The following is a 23852-nucleotide window of genomic DNA, read 5'->3' on the forward strand; positions in this document are numbered from 1 at the left end:
AGCAGCAGGTGTTGGTATCATCCTCTCCCGTTGAGTAAAACTGCAAAATATAATGTACGTCAGCTCAAGACTGCTAAGGATCTTGGTTGTGATTCACGGTAATCAACTAGCCTTAATATGTTGCTATGCTCCAACCAATGTCGGTAGTCCTGAAAGTCAGAAAGACACGTTTTACCATGATTTATGTAACACGCTCAAGTCTGTACCATCGACTCACAAGCCAATATTGGGCGGGACTTTAATGCCACAATTGGTGACGATGTGAAAGATCTCCACATCTGTATGGGTCCAACCTTTAAATCCCATGTAACTACTAACAACAACGGGAGGCGTTTATTGGAATTTGCGGACGAATACAATCTCAGGCTGGAAAACACCATCCGACCATCAAAGGAGTGCCTGATGCCCACTTGGCGATCAGCAACGGGTTTCGAGAAGCGTCTGGACTACATTCTTACCAGCAAGCTGTGTAGTAAATATGTAACAAAATGTCGAGTAAGAAGAGGGTCCTCAAAGCTTTTTGAGACTGACCATTACCTGTTAGAGATGGCAATGTTCTTTCCGAGCGTTGCCCAATTGGCCAAGGAAAATCAGATGAAAAAGAGGAAACCAACACCCTGTTTAGAAGTGCTGCAGAATTTAGATTCTAGGATTGTATACGAGAAGAAGCTTAAAGAAGTCCTAGTTGGTGAGCCACCGTAAGACATGGAACAATTGAATGATAAGATCTGCAGAGGTCTTGAGGACGCAACATGCAGTGTTTGTCCAGACCTGATCGAGGCTGCCAAATTCCGCCCATGGGGGGACGAGGAACTGCATCGGCTTGTCAACCTTCGCCGGAAGAAAGAGGGAGAAGACCTTCGTAAGCTTAATCAACAAATACGAAAGAGGAGGAACATGCTTATCAACCAGTTCTATGATCGTAAAGCTGACTCCATCAAAATGGCCCAAGAACAGCGCGAGGTCGCAAGAGAATTCCGACTGGTAAAATGTTACAACATGCACAAGAAGTCAACTAAAAATCTGATATCGAAAAGGAAGCTGCATGAGCACTTTTCAAACCATCTCAAACGAAAAGAAGACCTACCGATGACGCCTGAGCTGACCGAACCGGAAAACTCATGCCTGCACGATTGTATGAATGCAGCTGAGGGTATCAACCAGATGCCTCCATCGGAAGCGGAGGTCAAAATACACATGGAAAAGTTGAAGAACCAGAAGTGCATGGGAGTGGATGGTGTCAAAATGGAGTCCATCAAAAATGGGACAGCTTCGACGCAGCTTATGAAATACGTCCTCTTCCTCATCACCATAATTTGGTCTAAATTGGTAGTTCCTGTCGTGTGGACGATGAGCACAATTACCTGCCTTTTAAGAAGGGCTCAAGGGCGATTGCTGCCAACTACCGTGGTATTAGCATCACAGCCACACTGTCGAGGCTCCTTGCCATGATTATCGTTGGAAGGCTAAGGAAGGCGTATAACTCGGGATTAGACAGGGCACAACTTGGTTTTCGGACTAACTCATCGACTGATGATGCGGTGTTTATACTACGAAATATCATCAACGGCTGTGGAGTACCCCTCTACTGCGCATTTATTGACCTGACGGCAGCATATGATACCATCCCGCGCAATTTTTGTTCAGGGCACTGGATATTAGGCTGGGAGCGCAGCACTTAGTAGCACTGCTGAAAACCATCTATCACCAAACGGCAGCCAAGGTGAAAGGACTCCGTCTATCTTTCCCAGTAGAAACTGGCTGCAGACAAGGTGGTATTGAATCACCGTTGATATTCAACATCTGCTTCGATACGGTTTGCCGAGTATTGTTGCACGAGGTGAAGTCTGAATTAGGAGACAAATTTGGCGTACATTTTGATTATCGTATTCCAACAGAGGCGACTGACAGAGAACAACGGTCAAAGCATCCATCGTCTGGAACAACAACATGCTATAACATCCTCTATGCTGATGACATGGTCCTATTTTTTCGTACAAAAGAGGCTCTACAGCGAGGTGTGATTATTACGGAGAGAGTGTTTACGAGGTAAGGTCTCACTCTAAGTCGCAAGAAGACAGAGACAATGGTCTTCAATGGTAACACCGATGACACAATAGCTACAACTCTGGTCAAGCTCGATGACCATAACATCGTTAACACTACGGAGTTCAAGTATCTTGGCGTCCTGTTTTCCTCGACTCCAAAAAGTTTGTCCAACACCATATCGCGTCAGCTGTTGCAAAGTTCGCAGAGTTGAAGCAGGTGCTCACAGACCATCGAGTGAAGCTGAAGACAAGAGGGAAATATATGGCCGCCTTCATCAGATCACGGTTGATGTATAACGCGGTAACATGGGACTTGAATGCTGGCGTCATGGCCGAACTGGAGGTTGAATGGGTGAGACTCCTCCGTAAAACAGTGCGCATGCTTCAAACGGCGCCAAGCTCCACCTCCGGGTCTCTCTGATGCCGAGAGGGCGGCAGGGGACTGGGACTATGCATTAATCGACTCAAATGCAGCTATCTACCGACTAACAGGAGCCAAATCACTGAAATTCTATCAAGAGCGGATTTACATCGAATGGTTTGGTCACTGTGTACGAATGGAGAATTCTACCCTGCAGAAGCAGTCACTGTTCATGATAACAACAGCATGTCAAGGGAAGCGCCGACAGCCTGATAGATGGCTGAGAATTGAGCGAGTATTGGGAATGAACAAAGGACAACTCCTTAGAATAATGCGAGAATGTTTGATATTAAAACGGTGGATTCGCGACCACTACGGGTGGTCGGATTCTCCGGACTCATGAGGTTAAGCCTCTAATGAGTAACGATGATTATGATAGCATCATGTCATCATCACTCTACTTTCATCCACCGCCGTGACTGACGACCTCATAACCACGCCGTATCGTGGTCGGGTATGTGAAACTAACCTTGCTGCCGGTTTAGTTAAGAGATATCCTAATTCAATTACTTACTACCGTATATCATAGCTTCTAATTCACTGCTTCTATATCACTGTTTCTAATTCACTGCTTTTATATCACTTGCTTCTTCACAGTCGCCCTTGCTGACATATGCGCGTCATGTACGAATGTAGTGTGCACTCAGACAGCTGGCAATGCTAATTGCTGTCATTTCGCTCGAGTATTGAGTAAGCTCTAGCGTGTGGGCGCCTGTGTGTGCGTGTGTACGCCTGTGTGTGCGTGTGTACGCCTGTGTGTGCGTGTGTACGCCTGTGTGTGCGTGTGTACGCCTGTGCGTGCGTGTGTACGCCTGTGTGTGCGTGTGTACGCCTGTGTGTGCGTGTGTACGCCTGTGTGTGCGTGTGTACGCCTGTGTGTGCGTGTGTGCGCCTGTGTGTGCGTGTGTGCGCCTGTGTGTGCGTGTGTACGCCTGCGTGTGCGTGCGCGTGTATACGCTTGCAACGCGTGTGTGCGCCTGTGTGTGCGTGCGCGTGTGTGCGCCTGTGTGTGCGTGCGCGTGTATACGCCTGCAACGCGTGTGTGCGCGTGTGCGTGTGTGTGTGTGTGTGAATACGCCTACAACGCGTGTGTGCACGTGCGTGTGTGAATATGCCTGCAACGCGTGTGCGCGTGTGCGTGAGCGTGTGCGTGTGTGTATACGCCTGTAACGCGTGTGTGCGCGTGTGCGTGTATGTGTGTGTGTACCTGCTTCCGTAACGCGTGAGCGTTTGGTTTGGTTTGTCGACGCTCGGAGGACATGCTGCTGAGTTTTCTCGCCGCCTCCTTCTTGAGAGGCCCACTATGACTTGGGAACAGATCACTGAACAGCTGACTAAGTGCTTCCGCGATCTGCTGCGTGAAGTAGACGCGTAGAATGTGCTTAAGATTTTCCAGCAGAATAATGGCGAAAATATCCGCCCGTATTGAGACAGGTTATTGACTCTCGCGGTGCGAGCGATTCCGGTCGAGCAACGTTCGATGGCTGAGACGCAGGGCTGTCTCGTCGACATTTTTGTGGATGGACTATATATCGGCCGCTACACAGCGACTGTTGCTTCATCTCAACCCTACAACGCTAACTGACGCCATTGACCTTGCAGCGGACGAACACGTACAAGAGTCATCTCTAGTGGCACGACGACAAAACCGTAGCGACGCGTTCACTGATCCTTACGACATGACAGAACCTATGGACGTTAATACCATACAACGCCCTACGCCATCGGAGCATCTGCTTAGAGAGGTGCGCAGCTTGCGTACACACATCACTCAGGCCGCGCCACAGGTTCAGTTGCCCTCAATGAACGAGTTATCATGAGACATGACACGACAACCCCCGCGCCAACAACGGTCACAAGCGCTCCCACCCCGCGATGATCAGCTCCGATCTCGCCAATGGCGAACCCCCCCCCCCACACGACACGACCAGCATCCACCTGTTCGTAATCAGGCTTATCTGCCACCTGCTTCGCGCCAACGCGCCCCTTTTCAACCACCAGCGCCGGCGCCTACCCAAGACCGACGTGACACTCGTTGCTATGCGTGCAGCCAACTAGGTCACTACGCGCGTGACTGCCCTCTCTGCTGCCGCTTAGAGGATTTTCGCCGACGCCCCCGCGACACAATCGCACCGCCTTACCCTCACAACTTTTAAGCACGCATGAATCTGCTGCGTGCTGATCACCGACTACCGCTACATCTTCAGCGCCAACGTGCGGTGTTAAAGTCGGCTCACTCTCACTCACGGCTCTCTCTCACTCAAAGGCGGCTGCTAGTTTCAACGCCGTCTGCGCATCAGACGCCATGCTTCTTTCTGTCACAGGCAATAAGCTACACCTTGTAGGCACCACCACTTTGCGCATTCTACTGGGACGAGTAACCACCCTCCATAGGTGCTACATAGTTCAGGATTTAAGGCAACAGTTCATAATCGGAGCTGACCTTCTATCGGCTAACCGAGTAAATATCGATTTTGATGAATGAGTGCTCGCACTAGGTAATAGTGTCGTCACTTTGAAACTCCGTCGAGGTAGACGACTTATCCCCACCCCTCAACTCGCTTTCATTCATCGTCCGACCGTGTTGCCCCCTCATTCGGGCCAACAGTGCTTCTGTCGAGTCCCCCGCCATTTCCGCCCGGGTACGCTACTCTTTGTTCAAGGATCTCCAGCCTTTAAATTGTTTCGTAGTAACCCCCACCTCATCTTATTGCCGTCTTTAGTCGAAGTCACAGCGCAGCACACAATTCTCTGCCGGCTAGAAAATCGCTCAGATCGAGCAATCTCGTTACCTCGTAATGCCTTTGTGGCAATAGTTGAAGCCACCACCCCTCCCCACATACAAGTTATTACGTTCACGCCTAACGAGGTCGGTCTATCACCACACGATGGTGCAACCCCGCCCTTTGATTATAATTCACTCATGGACCACGTTCAGGATTCTCGCCATCGAGCAATGCTTCTAAATTTTTTTACGCCAGCATGAAAGCTCATTTGCGCATACAGATGCTCAACTAGGGTGTACACACCTCTGCGAATTCCAGATTAATACCGGAGATGCTCGGCCGTTCAAAACAAGGCCCTACCGCATAGCTCCAGAGCAACAAATCATTGTTCAGCAACAGGTTGACAAACTCATGCAGAATGGGATAATTCGCCCCTCCATGTCACCTTGGTCATCCGGTGTACTTTTGGTTAAGAAAAAAACTGGCGAGTATCGAATGTGTGTCGACTATCGACGATTAAACTCAGTTAACGTAGGGGACACTTACCCTTTGCCCCTCATCGAAGATGTGCTACAAACACTAGAAAAAGCTACAATATTTACTACCCTCGATCTTAAGTGGTTACCATCAAATCCCTTTAGCGGAGAAGGACGTTCCAAAGACTTGTTTTGTAACGCCCTCTGGAAGCTATGACTATTTAAGGACCTCATATGGACCAAAGAACGCACTCGCCCACTTTCAACGTATCCTCGATTACGTCCTGCAAGGACTTCGTCACAAATGTGCACTCATGTGCAAAAATGTGCAATGATGTCTGTATTTATTCACCGGACTTTGAAACCCACATGTCCGACTTGGCAGAGGTTTTTGCCAGATTTGACGCAGCTAACCTCAAGATGCGCCCCAGTAAATGTGCGTTTCTATGCCAGTCCATCAATTACCTGGGTCACGTCATAACCCCAGGTTGCGTCCGACCCGACCAAGAGAAGATCTCTGCGGTGCAAAATTGGGCCACCCCAAACACGCCGACAGCTGTTCGGCAGTTTCTAGGATTCGCCAATTACTATCGTAAGTTTATGAAGGGCTTTGCCGATATTGCCCATCCATTGACCCTACTCACCCACAAGAACAAACCCTTTGTGTGGTCAGACGAGGCACAGACTGCGTTTCAGTCTCTTCGTAAGTGTCTCACAGAAGCTCCCATTTTGGCATTGCCTGATGGAAGTCGACCGTTCCGCCTCTATTGCGACGCATCCGGCTACGCCGTCAGAGCAGTTCTCATGCAGATAGACGAGCGAGAGCAAGAGCACCCAGTGTTTTATCTCAGCAGACAGCTGACTGAGACAGAACAATGCTGGCCTATAATAGAGCGTGAATGTTTTGCATTAGTACACGCATTACCGATTTTGTCATACTTAGCGATCATAAACCACTTAAGTATTTGCTGGAAGCAAAGGCACTGCGCAATGCCAAACTCCAGCGGTGGGCCCTGTACGTCTCTGGCTTTCCTTCATGCCGGCTAGACAGCATGGGCAAGTCGAACGTCCAAACGGATGCGCTTTCTCGTTTGCCTCCCGAGTCGTCTACGCCGACGACACCCCATCACTCATCAATCATGCCCACCACCTCATCATCGCACAGTGGTATGGCCTCACGACCCCTTTACCAAGTGGTACCGCCTTCGCCTACCGATGTGGCCTCACAACCCTCACGACGGGTAGGCCCCATTACGCTCCATCACAACCCTCCTCACCTGACGCACTACCAGACCCTAAACTGACACCCTCTCCCACCATCCCCGCTACTGACACCCCCTCCCACCATCCCTGCTACTGACTGCGAGCTCGCAGCCTTGCAGCTGGCTGATCCGCTTCTTGCAAACATCATACGTAAACTCTCCAACCCTGACGAAACTTCCGTACGTGAGGCTAAGCTCGTTGAAAGCTATCTCTTGGTCGACAACTTGCTCTTTCATGTGCCGTCACGTGCGCAGGATGCTGAAGCTGCACCACAATTGGTCATCCCGCATATTCTCGTACCCGCTGTGCTTCCCTTGTTCCACGATCATGCCTATGGAGGCCACCTGGGTTTAAAGAAAGTCTATAGCAAATTCTCACAGCGATACTTCTAGCCCCGCATGTTCGCCCACGCTTACCACTACATCAAATCATGCGTCGAGTGTAATTGTCGAAAACTACAACGAGTCCTTGCCCCCCTACATCATGCACCGACACCCAGACACTCAGGAGATGTGGTCGCCATCGATGTTACAGGTCCACACTCCTGCACAAACTCAGGTAATCGTTACATGCTCACATTTTTGGACCTTTACACCTCATGGCCAATACCCAATGCCAGATAAGAGCGCTGCTAGCGTAGCACGCATAATTGTTGACAATTTCATTCCTCGTCACTCATGCCCTCGATCCATCTTAACCGATAACGGAGGCGAATTCATTAACGAGCTCATGACACGACTGACCACATTGCTTGGGATCACCCACATTAAAGTCTCTCCTTATCACCCTGAGTCCAACAGACAATGCGAATGCTTTCATCACACGCTTGCCAATATGCTCGCGTGCTACATTAATCGGGATCATACAGATTGGGATACAAAGATCAACTCGGTCTTATTCGCATGTCGTACAGCCGTCAATTAATCATCACAATTCACCCCCTTCTTCCTGACGTACGGTAGAGAAACAGTGCTACCACTTGACATTCTACTGCGGCCCCGACGATTGTCATACGCGGACGATCCAGTAACTCACGCCACCGAACGCTTGCACCGGGCATTTGTTGCGATGCATGAAACACTAAAGTGGCACAAGCGCGTAATAAACGCCTCTATGACAGACGCACAAAGGTCCAGTCCTTTGACATTGGGGACCCAGTCTACTTTTATAATCCCACATTGTCAGCTAATCAGACGCCGAAATTCGCGTCAAATTGGCAGCCTTATTATACCGTGGTCGAGAAAATCTCTCCACTGCGACTTCGCATTAAGGCGCAAGGCCAGACACGCACTCGCGATGTACACGTGAGTAACCTTCGACCCACATACCCATTCTCGGCATGGGACGAACCGAGAACCGTGCTTACGGGTCGAGACGGCCCACCCCGACGACCAATGCGTCACGCAATGCTGGTTGACACAGGGCCCCTTTCGTCGTCCCACGACGACACGCATGCACCCAGCGAGGCTAGCACGCCAAGCACTGATAGCTGGGATGCAGAAGATTTGTTACCACTCGCACAAAGTAGCCGATTGAGCTAAAGTGTGAAATATACAACCTTTATTTTATGGGCCACTCCTCTGTTTCAGGACGATGTTCCGCGCCCTGCTCGTAGTTGCCTCGGCGATCCTATCCGCCTCGCAAGCTACTGAGGTCCGAAGACCCACGATGGGAGTGGTCTTTATTCCGAGAGGTCACATCTCGGTCACACAGAGTACCTGGGGCATAGGTTTTACTCTCAACTTCACTTCGATCAAGACTTATCTACATTCGTTGCACAACAATCTGCGCAAGATGTATATACAACAGCCAGCAGCAGCACCGCACTCCCCATCCCCCTCCCCCGACAATCAATACTTCGCGGCTTTAAACCGTGACATCAGATCCCTCGTGCAAGCCCACATGGCGTGGTTCCGCCAACGTCTAAAATCACTTAACCTCCGTTTGACAGACTTGCACTCGTTGCATAATTCAAGAGAGAAACGCGCTATAGTTAGTGGTCTAGGTAAAATCTTAGGCAAAATTTTTATTCGGTACAGCTACTGACGATGCCATTGAGCAACTGCAATGCCAGTTGTCCGCATTGGGTATGACACAAGAACGAATTCTGACAGTAATCGACGAATCCCTAACCGTCATAAATTACACTCGCATTCAAACAGAGATGAATACGGAGGTGCTGTCGCATGTGATTTCCCATGCCCGTGACTTAACCTCAAGTGTGCGCACACTAATGTTTCAAGTAACGGCCTTCCAGGCATCGGTGGCACAGGAATTCATTGCGATTACACACCTCCAGTTATTCCTTTCTAGTTTGACTGTAGCATTCGATAATGTTCAAACCATACTTGACACTACGGTACACGCCGTCTCCATTTTGTTAACGGGCCGTTTGCCCTCTACACTCTTACCCCCCCATCAGTTGCGTCAAGTGTTACTTACTATCGAAAGCTCGCTGCCCCCTACATTAGCTATGCCACACAGCCCCTACGCTGACTTGTTTTATTACTATAACATTATAGAGGCTATAGTGATCCCTGTGGACATGGGACTCCACGTAATCGCGTTCTTACCCTTAACATACAATGAGATGACGTTTCAAATGTATCAAATTTTGACACAGCCAGTATTTCTCGGAAACTCCACTGCAGCCTCATACTTTCAAATTTCGCAAAATTTCATTGGTGTTTCACTCGACCATACTAATTACGTACAACCCGACGAGTTTGCCGTACGTTCATGTTTACGCAAGCATCAACAAGTCTGCGATGTCTGATCTCCCATTTACCCGATGTCCACAGCAATCACGTGCCCTGTCGCGTTATTTCTAAACGATACCGCTCATATTTCATCATTATGTACGAGGCGCGTTACGTTTTACGCACGGCCAACGCCACGCGCCACCTACCTCGTTGACGGTAGCTGGTTAATCTCTACGCCCCATCCGTTACGTTTGGCCATCTCGTGCCAGTCACACCCTACAGCCCAAGTAACGACTAAAGAATTTCTCGTTCAACAACAACAGACAGTCACACTCCATTCTGGATGTAAAGCCGAATCCAAGCATTTCACCCTGCCATCATACATCCACCACGAAACTACTGTCGATGTTCACATCGAACTACCCCCACTCGACCGCCTGTTTTACCGTACAGTCCCTACCATATGGTCCGACATGTATGATGCGAAACGTCTGTCCACCGCTGACTCGGAAGACCTCATCCCACCAGAAGTAGTACCTCCTAGATCATATGCAAATACTGACCTTGATGTCACGTACGCTAATTTAGTTACTGCTGTCAAGCACAGTAAGCGCCTGCCGTCAACTGCCTCGGCATATGCCGAGGTAGGCAGCCTAGATATTGCGGGTGCCACGCATCATTCAGTAATGTACATCGCTCTCATATCACTGTTGCTTACCGTTATAGTCATCGCCACATATTGCTACTGTTGTCGCTGCCGCCGCCCTCACAGCCCTGAGCGCCAGCCCCAACCCTGTCCAGCCGACCTTTCCCCACCTCCTCTCAGACGTACACGAATAGAAAGCTACCCACCCACCCCAACCACGACCAGACCTCGACCTCGTTCGCTATTTTCCGGCATGCCACTAACAATTCTTGAGCCTCAACTACGAATGGGTTCCTTCGACCCTATAACATCCACTTTCCAGTCCAATGACCATAGCTTCCCAGGCCCGACCCTCCTTGCCAATACCCCACCACCCACCTCTGTAATGGTACGATCCCCTCCTAATGCAAATATCACTCAAATACTTTCCCACACGACCCCCAACTCCCCAACCCCTAAGGATTTCATACTTACTCCCATACTACACCGGCATATCTCTCTACGACCCCGCCCAGCGCGCTGTTCTATGCCCACACCAGCTCCCTGCCCAATCGCACAACCTCGCGTCGTCTAACTCCCTCTCGGATGCTAACCTAAGGTGATTAGATTAGCGATATGCATCGCCAACCTAATAAGCACACTAGAACTTTATGAGTGGCCCATTATTTAATCAATACCGGCTTAAGGATAGTTTTACTGCCCCTACGACATGCAGCGAGTGCACCGCTAGCACTAGTCGTATTCATTAGTAACGATAACCGTATTATCAGGCCTCGAATTACGCGACAAGAGGGGCAAGGCAATTTTTTGGGGGCATGTGAGAAATTGCCTTGAATTTTCTCTAAAATTGATGGGCACCGAGGCAATTTTGAAAGGTATCAGGGGAACTCTCACAATTTGAGAAGGGCACCAAGGCACTTCTGTTTTTTACCGTGTATGTACAGACCGTCTCCCGCCCACATGTACATCGTCTTCCGCCCCCATGTAAGCTTACACCGCAACACCGACCCCTGTACCCCCTCTGCTAATGGAAGTACAGTAACAGGGTTCAACATTAACTTTTTATTTCACTAGACCATCGGGCTAGTAACTGAGGAAAACCACTAGCCCTGACCTAACTTTCACTAGACCATCGGGCTAGTAACTGAGGAAAACCACTAGCCCTGACCTAACTTTCACTAGCCCAGACCCAGACGATTGTTATGAAAAACTTTCTGTCATCGTATGAATTCTACTCAAGCTACACACCGTACAGATCACAGCTGGCCATTCTTGAGCGAGCATTGTTTCCCGCACTTTAAATCGCGCGCGGGCCGAGTCCACGTGCAGCATTTAAATATTTGTGTTTTACCACAGGCATACACAGGCGCACGATTTATCGTTCGTCTACTGGCAGCGGTTGGCAGCAAGCCACGTTATATATTATTGTTTTTGCCGAAAGGTAGACTGGTAATTAAATACCAGTGGTATCCAGCCTCACGCACTGCTAGACAATGTACACGCTCTGCGAAAAACAGTGCGGCCGCGAACCAGTCTAGCCAGAGGCACCGGCGGCAATTACAGAAAAGGGCAAGGCAGGTCACTGCCGTCGGTCGGGTTGGATTTTCAGGGGCAGTACGGCGATTGATAGGGGCACCGCCGGCAATTGCCGTCGGTTAATTCGAGCCCTGCGTATTAGCATGTTTGTAAAGCGCACTATAAGTAACACGCGCTTCATTGAAACGCATATATCTGTTAGACGCCGTTTCAAGCGGCCTATTTGTAACTCTGCATATTCCGCGGCTTATATGCAACCGCGTTCTATAAATGCAGCAGCGCCGCTATGGCACTAACCGGGCAGTCATTTTATATACTGTCCCAGCTATGATACTGTGCCACGTATTATCATGCCACTTGAACATTGTCAGGACCCCTCTAACAACGGCCAAGATGGGCAACAGCCCAGTAGACCCCAACCATCAGCGCCGTCGCTTCCACTGTAGACGGGCGCCAACACCGCCTGCGCCTACGCTGACTGCGCCTGCGCCATCTGCACCCTCGGCACCTCCGCCTGCACCTGCGCCACCTGCACCACCGCCACCAGCGTATACGCCGCAGGCGCCAACGCCACCTGCAGATGCGAAGTCTACACCGCAGGCGCCAGCGCCTGCCTGCATATGCGAAGTCTGCGCCGCAAGGCCGGGAGAAAGCGTGCTCCCCGCCCCGCCGCAGGCTCGCATCAACGGCATGGCAAGGCCGTGCAACCCCTACCCCTACCCGGAGCCGGACACCACCGGCGACTCCAGTGCCGAAGACTCAGACAATGACCTATGGGACATCGGATGCCCCGACAGATATTACGCCGGCCATTTCGTCGGGTCGGGCACAAACGCCGACCCAATTATGTACGAGTTCGTCGTCGGCGAGGAGGACGACCCGGCGCGAACGACATTCAACCCTGCCCACATATGCCGGATGGCGAAATCGCTCGCCACAGCGGCCCTCTTGGCCGCTATGTCGTGAGCACCCACCTCCCCCGGCAGACATGAGGAGGGTGAACACGAGGCGGAGGGCGAGCGCTGAGGAATCAGCATCATCGAACATTACGAATTACTACAATGGCAGTGTTAGCCAGAATTCAATAGACGTTTAGGTCACTTCAGGACATATTTATAGCAAGTAGCCTTGTACGGTGTGGTCGACGACCACACCAGTAAACCTGTAAGGTATAGATGTATTATTGTATTCAGGGATTTAGTGTATGTTACGTGTTCATATTACAATGCCATGACGTCGACCGCCCCCCCCCCCATGTAGACGGCCAGCAAGGAGGCTGGCATTTGATGTCTACAGGGTGGACATCAGTTTAGTTGGGGGAGAAGTGTAACAACCCTGTAAGAAGGAACTCCCCCCCCCACACGTGACGCGGCGAGCCCCGCATCACTATATCATTGGGACGGGCGACAGACGCATAGGCATTGATTCGACTGCGTTGTCCCTAGCAACCACAGGCGGTCAATACTGCCGCGAGCTGAGCGATTTAGATGGTTAAGATGGCCGCTGCTGCCGCTGCCGTTGCTGGAGAGGCTGATTGGGGGATTAACTCAACACTAGGGGTGAGTATTGCGACCAAAAACCGTATTGCAATATTTTCCAATACGTATTGGGAAGTGTATACCATGCATAATATAGTAACAATTTGATGGTTTTAATATCATCATATATTGTATTATATGACATGATTTAATTTCTCATGTTTTTCTTGAGAAACAGAAGCACGGCAATGTTTTCCGCTGACAGTGCAGCCCTCTGTGCCGTAACAATGTCACCCGCTGTACTGAATACCCTCTCGAAAGGCACTGACGTAGCTGGAATACACAATACCCCTGCTGCATAATTGGCTAATACTGGATACTGAAACTGAAAGTGGGGGCTCGCTTCAGCTTGTATCGCGCGCGCGCGGGCACTCAGGTGAGCATAGGCTATATATAGACTCCCTAGTTGCCGTGCTCTGTGCCTCGCACACACGTCTGCCCCACTCTTCCCGCACAGTAGTACCGCGCAGTGCTCCATGCAGTGGCCGCTTACCAGTAATACTGTATGCGTCGTGCATGCATTGTGCTTTCGTAATATATACACCGCCAGTGCATAATTTTCGAGCCCATTAACAATATAGACATAAAGGCAAGTGTCAAGTAATTTCTTTCTTGTTATACCACCGTATCGTAAAATATCGATATCCGGAAGTTGTATCGCGATATATCGAGTTTTCAAAATATATTGCAATATACCGATATACCGGTATATCGTTACACCCCTACTCAACACCCCAGATTAGCCGGTGCAGACGTGTCGTGATTAGCGGCGGTGGCCTCAGCATGAAGGCGAGACCCCGGTGATGCCCCGCGGCTGATGCGATGCGACTTTAAAACTGCTCAGCCGTGAAGTGTCGCCTGATCGTCTGCCTGATCGAAAAAGCAGCACTCTGCTTAAATCGTGCATACGTCAGCAGGGCACATGCCCAGAGCACATCCTCAGGTTACCAGTCCGTTTCAGAGGCTATACCAGACTACACGAACAATTCGCAAATGATTAAGTTTCAACTGGTAATCATGCCATTTTAAGCTCAGTTGGTTAAACAATCCAATGGTAAAGATATGATTTTCGAGGTGAAGTACTGGTGACCTCTCCCTCTTTGTTTTTTTTACAAACCGAATTTAGCATAATCACTTTACGTTAAGTTCTGTTCGTGTCAAAAACAACCATTTTTTTATTTGTAGTTAAAAGTTTGAAGTTAGTTGTTCTCATGTATTTTGGTATTGCTAAAACCAAGGGCCTATTGAGAGAGAAAGTGTGGTTCCCGCTTATGGACAAACTGGTTGAGCAGAAAGTCAAGTCTTGTTTACTATGCCAAATCGCAACACCCATGGTAAAACGCGAACTGCTACAAATGTTACCGCTACCAGGTGGACCATTCGAGAACACAAGTTTAGACTTTGCTTATGCTGAAGGAGAAAATGTACTTCTTCTCATCGATGGTACTCGCGATTCCCCTTTATCAAGCGAATCCGCACCACCGATGCTCACTATGTGATTCCAAAGCTTGATATCCAAAACTCAAATCCAATAATGGTCCATCGTTTGATGGCCACGAGTTTGCAAAATTCTCTGATACCCTCGGATTTGAACACCGCAAAATCACAACGCTTTGGCATCGTGCCAACAGTGAAGTGGAGACTGGTGGGATTGTATAAGAAACATGTCAGTGTCAAAAGCTCGTGGAACCAATTGGAAGACCTGCAATCGTGGTTAAGAGACTATAGAACCTCTCCTCATGACACAACTGGGGCTGCACCAGCAACCCTGTTGTTCAAGCGAGCAGTCTGCAACAAGCTGCCACAAGTACCTGAAACTGACCCAGTCGCAGAAATAGTGTGCCAGCGCGACTCCCAGAAAAGGAGAAAATGAAAGAGCATGCAGGCAATAAACGCTATGTCAAACACAGCGACCTGAAAACCAGTAATCCAGTTTTGGTCAAGCGCCCGTGTAACATGACCAAAAGGAAACACCCCATATGAAACTACTCCACTGACAATTCTGTCCAAGAATGGTAGCATGATCACTGCCAAAGGGGAAGGACGATGTGTAACCAGAAACAGTTCCTTCTTCAAGAAACTATTGTTCATTCCAGAATTGTCAGGTATACCAGAATCATATGCACATGATTCCAGCATCGAAAATGATGCTAACTCAAGGCCAATGGTGCCCGTGGCACCCAGGGGTGAATTGGACCTGAATTTTGAAAATTCTGATATCTGATAACTCTCCTGCACCCACAGTCAATTTAGAGTCATGCCAAGTTCCTAGACACCAAAGGGATAACATAGACAAAATTGTGAAACCCAAATCTGCTGATGTCAGATCAGACAATGCTCCAATGCATACAGCATCCCCAAAGGTTGCCCTATATCAGCAACAAACTCGCAGGTCAACCAGAGTCAGAAAACCTGTAGTAAAACTCAACCTGTGAAAACTGGCAGCAAGCCAAGCCTTTGTTTACAACTGTGTGTTGTGTGTTCATAAGACTTTACAGATTGACTATGGAGACTGAACAATGTCTTTGTGTTGCAGTTTAGTGTGTTTACTAAAGTTCATCATATCATTGAATAATCAGACCAAGTTTGGTCTTTGCGTTGCAGCGTAATTGAGTATTTGGTAATTAATTAATTACCTCAGCACTGATTATTGAAATTGGTTAGTTTTGACAAATCGTTTAATCTTCAAAGCCAGATTTGTGTGTTTCCAGTTAATCATACCGTTTGAACCTCAATATTGAAAGGTTTTATAATTGACCTGTTTAGTGTGGTAATTAGCACATGCATCTTAGGTACTCCATGGAACTATCTACAAAGAAGGGAATGTCACATACAGTAATGTATCTGATGTTTATGTAACACCCTGTATAATACTGAGATTGTAGTGCTGCTGTCTACCGCCAACGTGTCAGTAACACAATGTCGCCATGACGTGAAAAAAAGTAAAATAAATTATGTCAACTTTATCTACAAGCATCTTCAAATCTATTCACTATAATAATCATTAGAAGACGCTACACGTTGCTCCTCGCATAACACCATATGTATATAGTAAGACTAACGTCATAGAACACTCGCACAACATTCTTTCCACCAATATGTGCACAAATCTGCATTTCAAATGAGATTTGTTTACATATGTCAACAAACCTAGCACGCGATTTTTTTTCTCGCGAGACCGGAACACTGTCTCTATATTAGGTTAATTAACTTAGTATACATTTCAAGATAGGTACCAGTCTATATAAATATTTGCTTCACGTACCTACATGCACTTGTTTTGTGGGACTGTTTGAACATTTAAATATCACGTATCTGAATATAGCAGGCACACGTTTGCTGTTTATTTACTGTTTTATATCCTATAACAGGACTCCAAATAATTTTTATGCTAAAATAGTCAGTTATATTTATGCTGATAGGCGAGTCTTAAATTTGTCAAGGATGGGGGACAAGTCGTGTTCAAACACGTATGGTGCTGCCATCTATGTAAAAAAAGAATAATAAAAAAGGAAATGAAGGATTGCGAACGTGCGTCATAAATCATAATCGTGCGTGTTTGTTTCTTTGCTTGAATCCAATTAATCAACACTTCAGACAGGTACAGGAAATAATACAGACAATATGAATGATCATCTATGGAAGACGAGTATGTAAATTAATGTGCAATATCACAACTGAAAGAATAAAATAGAATTAAATAAATGTATTAACACAGCTCAATGATCAAACAAGCATAACTCTGTAACTAACATACCACCACTGAATAATAGTTTGTAAACTTATAAAACCGATTGTTTTCCAATTCATTCACTATCCAAAATAAAAGTGATTCATTTTACACAGTAATGAGGGTCCTTCCTTCCTGAACACAAACCAGGATACCAAAGAGTTTCACAATGCTGCAGAGCAGGAAAAGGAAATTGCAAAACGTAACCTAAGTCAAATCTACATACGAATTTATATACGCCATTAAAATATAAGCAGCCCCTTAATTTAACGTGGAATGTTCTCAGTCGTGCTCTAAATCTATGTGGGTGAGACGACTAGATATCTGGGAGCATAGACTCACATCAGATCCACACAGAACTCTCCTGGACATTAGGTTTAGTGGTCCGCCTGTGAATATACAAATACGGTTTTAGATACCGCTTCACAATTTCTAACGAGAACATTACCATACAATTTGCTCTTATTTGATATAATTCTAGACAATACTGTTGCATTCCATCTAGCTATAAGGGAATATATTAAGAAGAGCAGTGTGGAAGGGGCCAAAGAGAAATGAGGAGAGAAGAAGGACAAGGCAAAGAATAAAATTAGAATATGGAGAAAAGAATAAAAACGTTACGAGAAAGGATAGGAATTAACTCAAGATATGTACCAGCTAGATAGAGCCGTGACGTAGCTCATTGACATCACGGTATCAAGCCACATATATCAAGCAAACCAATGGAAAATGTTGCCAGGGAGAGAGAGAGAGAGAGAGAGAGAGAGAGAGAGAGAGAGAGGGAGGGAGGGAGGGAGGGAGGGGGAAGGGAGAGAGAGAGAGAGAGAGAGAGAGAGAGTAACCAAAGAGATAAACTCCTTCAAATTGTTGTGGTCGCAGAGCATGACGTTTTACGTTTTAATTATTGTTTTTATTCTCATTATCATCATACATTTTATACTAATACATCAGGGCTCGAATTAACCGACGGCACCGACGGCAATTGCCGTCGGTGCCCCTATCAATTGCCGTACTGCCCCTGAAAATCCAACTCGACCGACGGCAGTCACCTGCCTTGCCCTTTTGTGTAATTGCCGTCGGTGCCCTTTAATCTACTGCCCTAGTTTCGTTTTTAGTCGAATCAACATAACACGTGCGCGTGCGTGCTGTATAGTTGCAATGATGAGCTTGAAACCGATAGTCGATATTGTTTTGTCCATTAAAAGCAAGACGATGTTGATGCTGACTAATTTGTTATGAGTTTCTTTATTTACAAAGTGCTTTTTGGTGCCCTTCTCAAATTTTGAAAGTTGCCTTGGTGCCTTTTAAAATTGCCTCTGTGCCCTTCCATTTTAGAGAAAATTCAAGGCGATTTCTCACGTGCCCTAAAAAAATTGCCTTGCCCTTCTCGCCGCTTAATTCGAGCCCTGTAATACATAATGTGGTATGCCCTCAAATGAATTGGGTGAATATGAAAACAATCCATTTTAAAAGAATTGTTTCAACCATAACTACACAACCGAGAATTATATAGTGAAATATAGCCTCACCTGAAGTGATATTATTCGCATGCTAGACCACGGAGGTAAGGATTGAAGTAATTTTATTAGGAGCAACAGTTTAATACTGCTTAGCTCACACAGCCATCTTGGGGAGAGAGACAGTAGTTCTGAGCTCTTAAATCAGGGTAGCCTGTAGCGTACTTATGTGGCAATGGGTGGCATTAGCTTATAGTATATATTATACTATAATACAGTACTAATATCACAACATCACCTAATAACGAACATGTTACTGATTACATCAGTATACAAATTACCATGGGTTCATGCAGTTATGGTATACAAAAGAGCAAATAATGCAGCCACATTCGTTTGTGTAACGAAAATTCCCTTGAAATCAGCAACCGCCTGACAAAAGTGCATCTAACTGACATAGCGGTTCCAGACAAGTACAACATTTCTATTGCTAAAATCAAGTTACCACGAAAAGTACAGCTACATGGTCTCACAAGGAATAAGATGCATCATTATGTATTCGCGTTATTTTTGTAAAAATATTGATGCTTTACTTTAGAAACTTGCTGTTACATAAGCAATACCAGTAAGTATTGTAGTGGTCACAAAAATATGAGAACATTGAATTGCTTAAAATCATTACTTTAAAATTATTGCAATAAACCTCGATACTGATAATTGCTTCAACTTGCTTGTACGTTTCGTTTTACTTGCAAACCATGAAATCATTTAATCATCACGATGTGGAATCAACATTCTAGGATGCAGGTTGTTAGGTCAAAGCCAGGAGACAACATTGAAACCAATAATACAAATTAGCTGATACAATAAAATACTAGTGAAATTTGAAAATTCGAATAGGTTGGCAGGTGTGTGACAGCACACACCTTCCAGTCAGACTGCACCCTAACCAGAATAGCCAGTATTGCCTCCACCTCTCACTCTTGTCCTTTTCCCAGCATAGCCTAACTAACTTTATCCCTCTCATCTAGCTTCTCCTTTCAAATATTTTCTAACTACCTACCTACACTATATCCTGTAGTTTCTCTACCTTCTCCGCTTTCTTCCTTTAAATTACACTCTCGTCCACATTACCCCCGGCGTTTACCTGCTCCTCTCTTGTGCTGTTTCGTTTCTCCTCTACCACCCACTACACACACTCCACGAGTTTGTGTTTAATATAGTTTCACGATTAATACTTATGAAGCCTCAATATAAAATAATAGTATGGCTGAATGGATAAGTGCTGAGCACTGCAGTATTAGTGCCAACGTAATGTGAGAGTAGGGGTTTAGTAACCTTTCTGCTTAATTAATATGCTTAATGCATGTGCTGTGCTGCAACTAATATGGGAGTGACTTGTGATGACCAACCCAAAGCCTATATATATCTCTACATAAATATCACCATTACTATCTATAAGCTGTAGCTTTACATACCATTAGCTTTACTTACCATTAGGATCTAGGACAACTCCTCCTGCTTCCCTGACAATTAGAGCACCAGCTGCAATATCCCAGCAATGGATCCCATATTCATAGTATGAATGAGAAATGCCTTTTGCAACTAAGCACATGTTGAGAGCTGCCGATCCAAGACATCTCATCCTGCCACAATTAAGCAAACAAAATTTGATAAAAAAGCTCGATCTGCAGCTTCATGTTAGACCCAAATAAATTGCTGTAGCTTTAGGTGTATATTACACACGAATTCCTGATTTTACAAGGTGGTATTTTTATGTATCAAATTGCTAAGCCACAGAGTTGTTCATACGGATAACATATGTATGGTCATGAACTAACCCTCTGCACCCGCTTCCCACATTCCTCAGATTCCTGAATACTTTGTCCATATGTGCTACATCTCTGCTTGAACCTAGTTCTGAGATGATCATGGCCTCCTTCAAATCTGACAAAATTATGGAAGTCATTGAATTTATAGTTAGAATTATGTCAAATAATACTATTACTCAACTGTAATATATACATAGTTTCATACAGTTATAATTAACTGTAAGTGTGCATGCAAATTGTATGCACGCTTGTGTGTGTGTGTGTGTGCGTGCGTGCGTGCGTGTGAGCGTGCGTGCGTGTGTTATGTGTGTGTGTGCGCGTGTGCATTGGCGCGTGTATGTGCGTCTGTGCGTGTATGTGTGCGTGTGCATTGGGTGTGTTATCGTGTGCGTGCGTGCGCGCGTATGCATGTGTGTGTGCGTGCGTGCGTGCATGTATGTGTGCGTGTGCGTGAGTGTGTGCATTGGCGTGTGTGTGCATGTGCGTGCGTACGTACGCCTAAGAATGTGTCGAGAGGGTGTTATTTGGCAAATGACTGCTCTTTTCAAATTTGTCCTTTGCGGGTATCTCCAAATGTCTAACTCTTGGACAGGGCTCTCAAGGGGTAGCTTTAATGAAAGTGTCAATGACACTATAGCTCACCTTGGGTGTGATAAAAGAGGGAGATGATATTTAAAATTTGGCAAGCGTTTCATTTATGACGGACCGAAATGTGATCAAATGTCCTTATTCCCTGTTTTATACTAATAGAAATTTCACCGTTTTGTTTCAGGGTTAGTTTTGATGCGAAAATAAATGTTTCAGATTTGAAAGTCTGAAATCTGGGCGAGAGATGGCGCTACGCCTAAATGATCGCCATTTTGGTTTTCGATTATCGCGTAAATAAAAGCAATAAAATATCCCAGTCAAATTACTGTAACTAAGAATCTAAAACACAATATTACACGTAGGTATGATTAGGTAGGTAGGTAGGTAAGTTTAACAAAATCGAATGAATCTAGGTTGCCATTTTCATTTTTGCCAAAAAGTGGGGGTGGCTCGAAGGTAGGTCGACTGGCGTGCTCCAAATAGAATGTTCAAATCTCTCCCATAGGAGTAACAACTGTATGCAATTTGAAACATGTGGGTCAAACGGTTCTTGAGTTATCGTTGACCGTAGGCAGACACTGAAATGCATAGTGAAATTGCCAAAATCTACCTAACTTGCATAATAATAAAAATAATAAAAACCCGTGTGATATGTTTGGGGCCAGTCCTTATTCATTCACATACCAAAAATGAGCAAAATCCGTTGAACCTGAACTGACTTATAGCCATTTCCATTTTTGCCAAAAAATGGGGGTGGCTCAAAGTAGGTCGACTGGCGTGCTCTAAATAGGACGTTTAAATTTATCCCATAGGAGTAACAACTGTATGCAATTTGAAACATGTGGGTCAAACAGTTCTTAAGTTATTGTTGACCGTAGCCAAATGTTGACGGACAGACGGACGGACGTACAACGAGCAACGCCCCATGGCAATAGCTCATCTTGACGATGCCAAAGATATAGGTGATGTCTAAAAATGAGTGAGATTAATTTTGAATCAGTAAATCTAAGGCCGAAGCTTAGCCTTCGCGCCGCAGGCGCGAAGGGGGTGGGTGGAGGGATTTGGGGGATGTCCCTCCTCCCCCCGTAGGAAATTTGTTTAAAAATGGGGTGCTATTTGATGCCCACAGCAGCAATCTGAACTGATTCCCGTGCCTCGTGTCTCGCGTTTTTCGGCAAAGTTCGGCTAGACCCACTCCACGCAACGAAGAAAAACTGGATTCTTGCAATTGCATGAGATTTTCGGGGGACTATCAGAAATGCGCGCGAGAGCGTGAGCTTGTGCTGAATTGCGTGAGTTTCACGCCAAATTCGTGAGGCTTGTGAGCCCTGCTTGGAGCTGGTTCCTAGTCTTTTGATCATGCCAACGATTTTTCAAGCACTCTCCACCCTCTGCCTGAGATGAAATGGAGTGTATCTATGGGGATGTGTGATTGCCTGTAGGTAAAGATCTACCTGCAGCTGGCTTCTAGCATACCTACACTACTTTGAAATAATATAAACAGAATGATAAAGGATACTGTTGTGATATCTATAAATAGCCTGTCATGTTCAACCAGTATAGTAAGCTAAGGCCACATATTGTCAAGTAATGACACTAGAGTTCAGCCTCCCTCCCTCCCCAAGATGGCTGAGATAAACAGTAGTTTTTATTGCTCCCAATGAAATCAGTTACATCCTTGTCAATTCATCTAACATGAGCACCGTATCACTTCAGATATCAGATATGAAAATGTTCAGGATTTTGCCCAGGCATAGCTGTACGCTGGTGGTTGAATGCCTCAGGAGACATCAATGTCCTCTTTTTTCAAAATATCTATGAACATTTTAGACATGAATACTTCATCCAATGGTGACCATCTGTCTGATGTGTAGCAGTACCATTCCTGTTTGACTGTGTAGTTGAGCCTTGTACCAGCTTTGGTTTCTAAGAAAACTTTGCTGTTTTCTATCTATTTACAACATTGCCACTTGCCGTAGTATATATCATAATTTCTAACGAGGCACTATTATTCTCTATGGTATATCTGTATATTTCACTATAGCTGCATTGATTATTTTCATTATTTACAGCTGTGTAGAGCATTGTGATGTCAGACTGACGAGTGTCATCTCCTTCAACTCATACTCTTCAGCTGTGATGTCACTCTCTGCTATTTGATTCACTTCACGTATGCTGTTTGCTCTTTGGCCGTTTGTTAGTAGTGGAGTAGATTTTGGCACTCTGTGTTTGCATGCAGCACTTGGCAAAATGGTTTTTCATTCGACATATGATGTATTTTGTTTCTGTTGCTCAGAAGTGCCGCTGCCCTCCTTCGTGGGGCCTCCTTTACTTTGTTCCCCCCATTAATGCAGGTTAGTGCCTGTGTTAAATTATTCTGTACTTTATGCTGTGGTTTTCTTTACATTGATTGCTTGTCATGCCCTCTATTTTAGTGCAGCAGGCACTACAATATTCTAAAAAGCACATTTACCAGACACAAGTTGACTAAACACAGATTTAGTTCCAACAGATGAATTTTGCAGTGATTTTTCCACTAGTTGGCAACTGTAATATGCTATACCTATAAACTGGTAAAAAGCAATTATGATCACAACATTAAACGCTGAAAAATACAAATACTATTCTATTGATACTTGTCATCAATTGCAAATGTTCAACATAGATTTCAAGATGTTCTATGATTGCTATTTTAAATATTTTTGTGATCGACTTTATTGTGATTAGGTGAAATGCAACAGAAAGTGCATGGGCAAAGGTATGAGGCTGTCTGTGTCACTGGCACAGCTTACACATGGACGAACAGACAAATAGATGCACGCACGCACGCACGCACGCACGCACGCACGCACGCACGCACGCACGCACGCACGCACGCACGCACGCACG

General features: G+C 46.1%; 1 protein-coding gene across 1 annotated transcript in view; it reads right to left on the reverse strand.

The window, feature by feature from the left end:
* Positions 1 to 16315: 16315 nt before the first annotated feature.
* The window catches only part of LOC106814822 (inositol monophosphatase 1-like), a 10040-nt gene continuing 2503 nt past the window's right edge, over positions 16316 to 23852 (reverse strand). Inside the window, exons 4-6 of the mRNA XM_014819181.1 lie at positions 20385 to 20490; positions 20038 to 20189; positions 16316 to 17475 (exon numbers count right to left, since the gene is read on the reverse strand). Of these exons, the coding sequence (XP_014674667.1) occupies positions 17369 to 17475; positions 20038 to 20189; positions 20385 to 20490 (365 nt within the window). The 3' untranslated portion in view covers positions 16316 to 17368. The remainder of the gene's footprint in view (positions 17476 to 20037; positions 20190 to 20384; positions 20491 to 23852) is intronic.

This window comes from Priapulus caudatus, unplaced genomic scaffold (genome assembly GCF_000485595.1).
Source record: "Priapulus caudatus unplaced genomic scaffold, Priapulus_caudatus-5.0.1 Scaffold984, whole genome shotgun sequence".
Taxonomy (NCBI): Eukaryota; Metazoa; Priapulida; class Priapulimorpha; order Priapulimorphida; family Priapulidae; genus Priapulus; species Priapulus caudatus.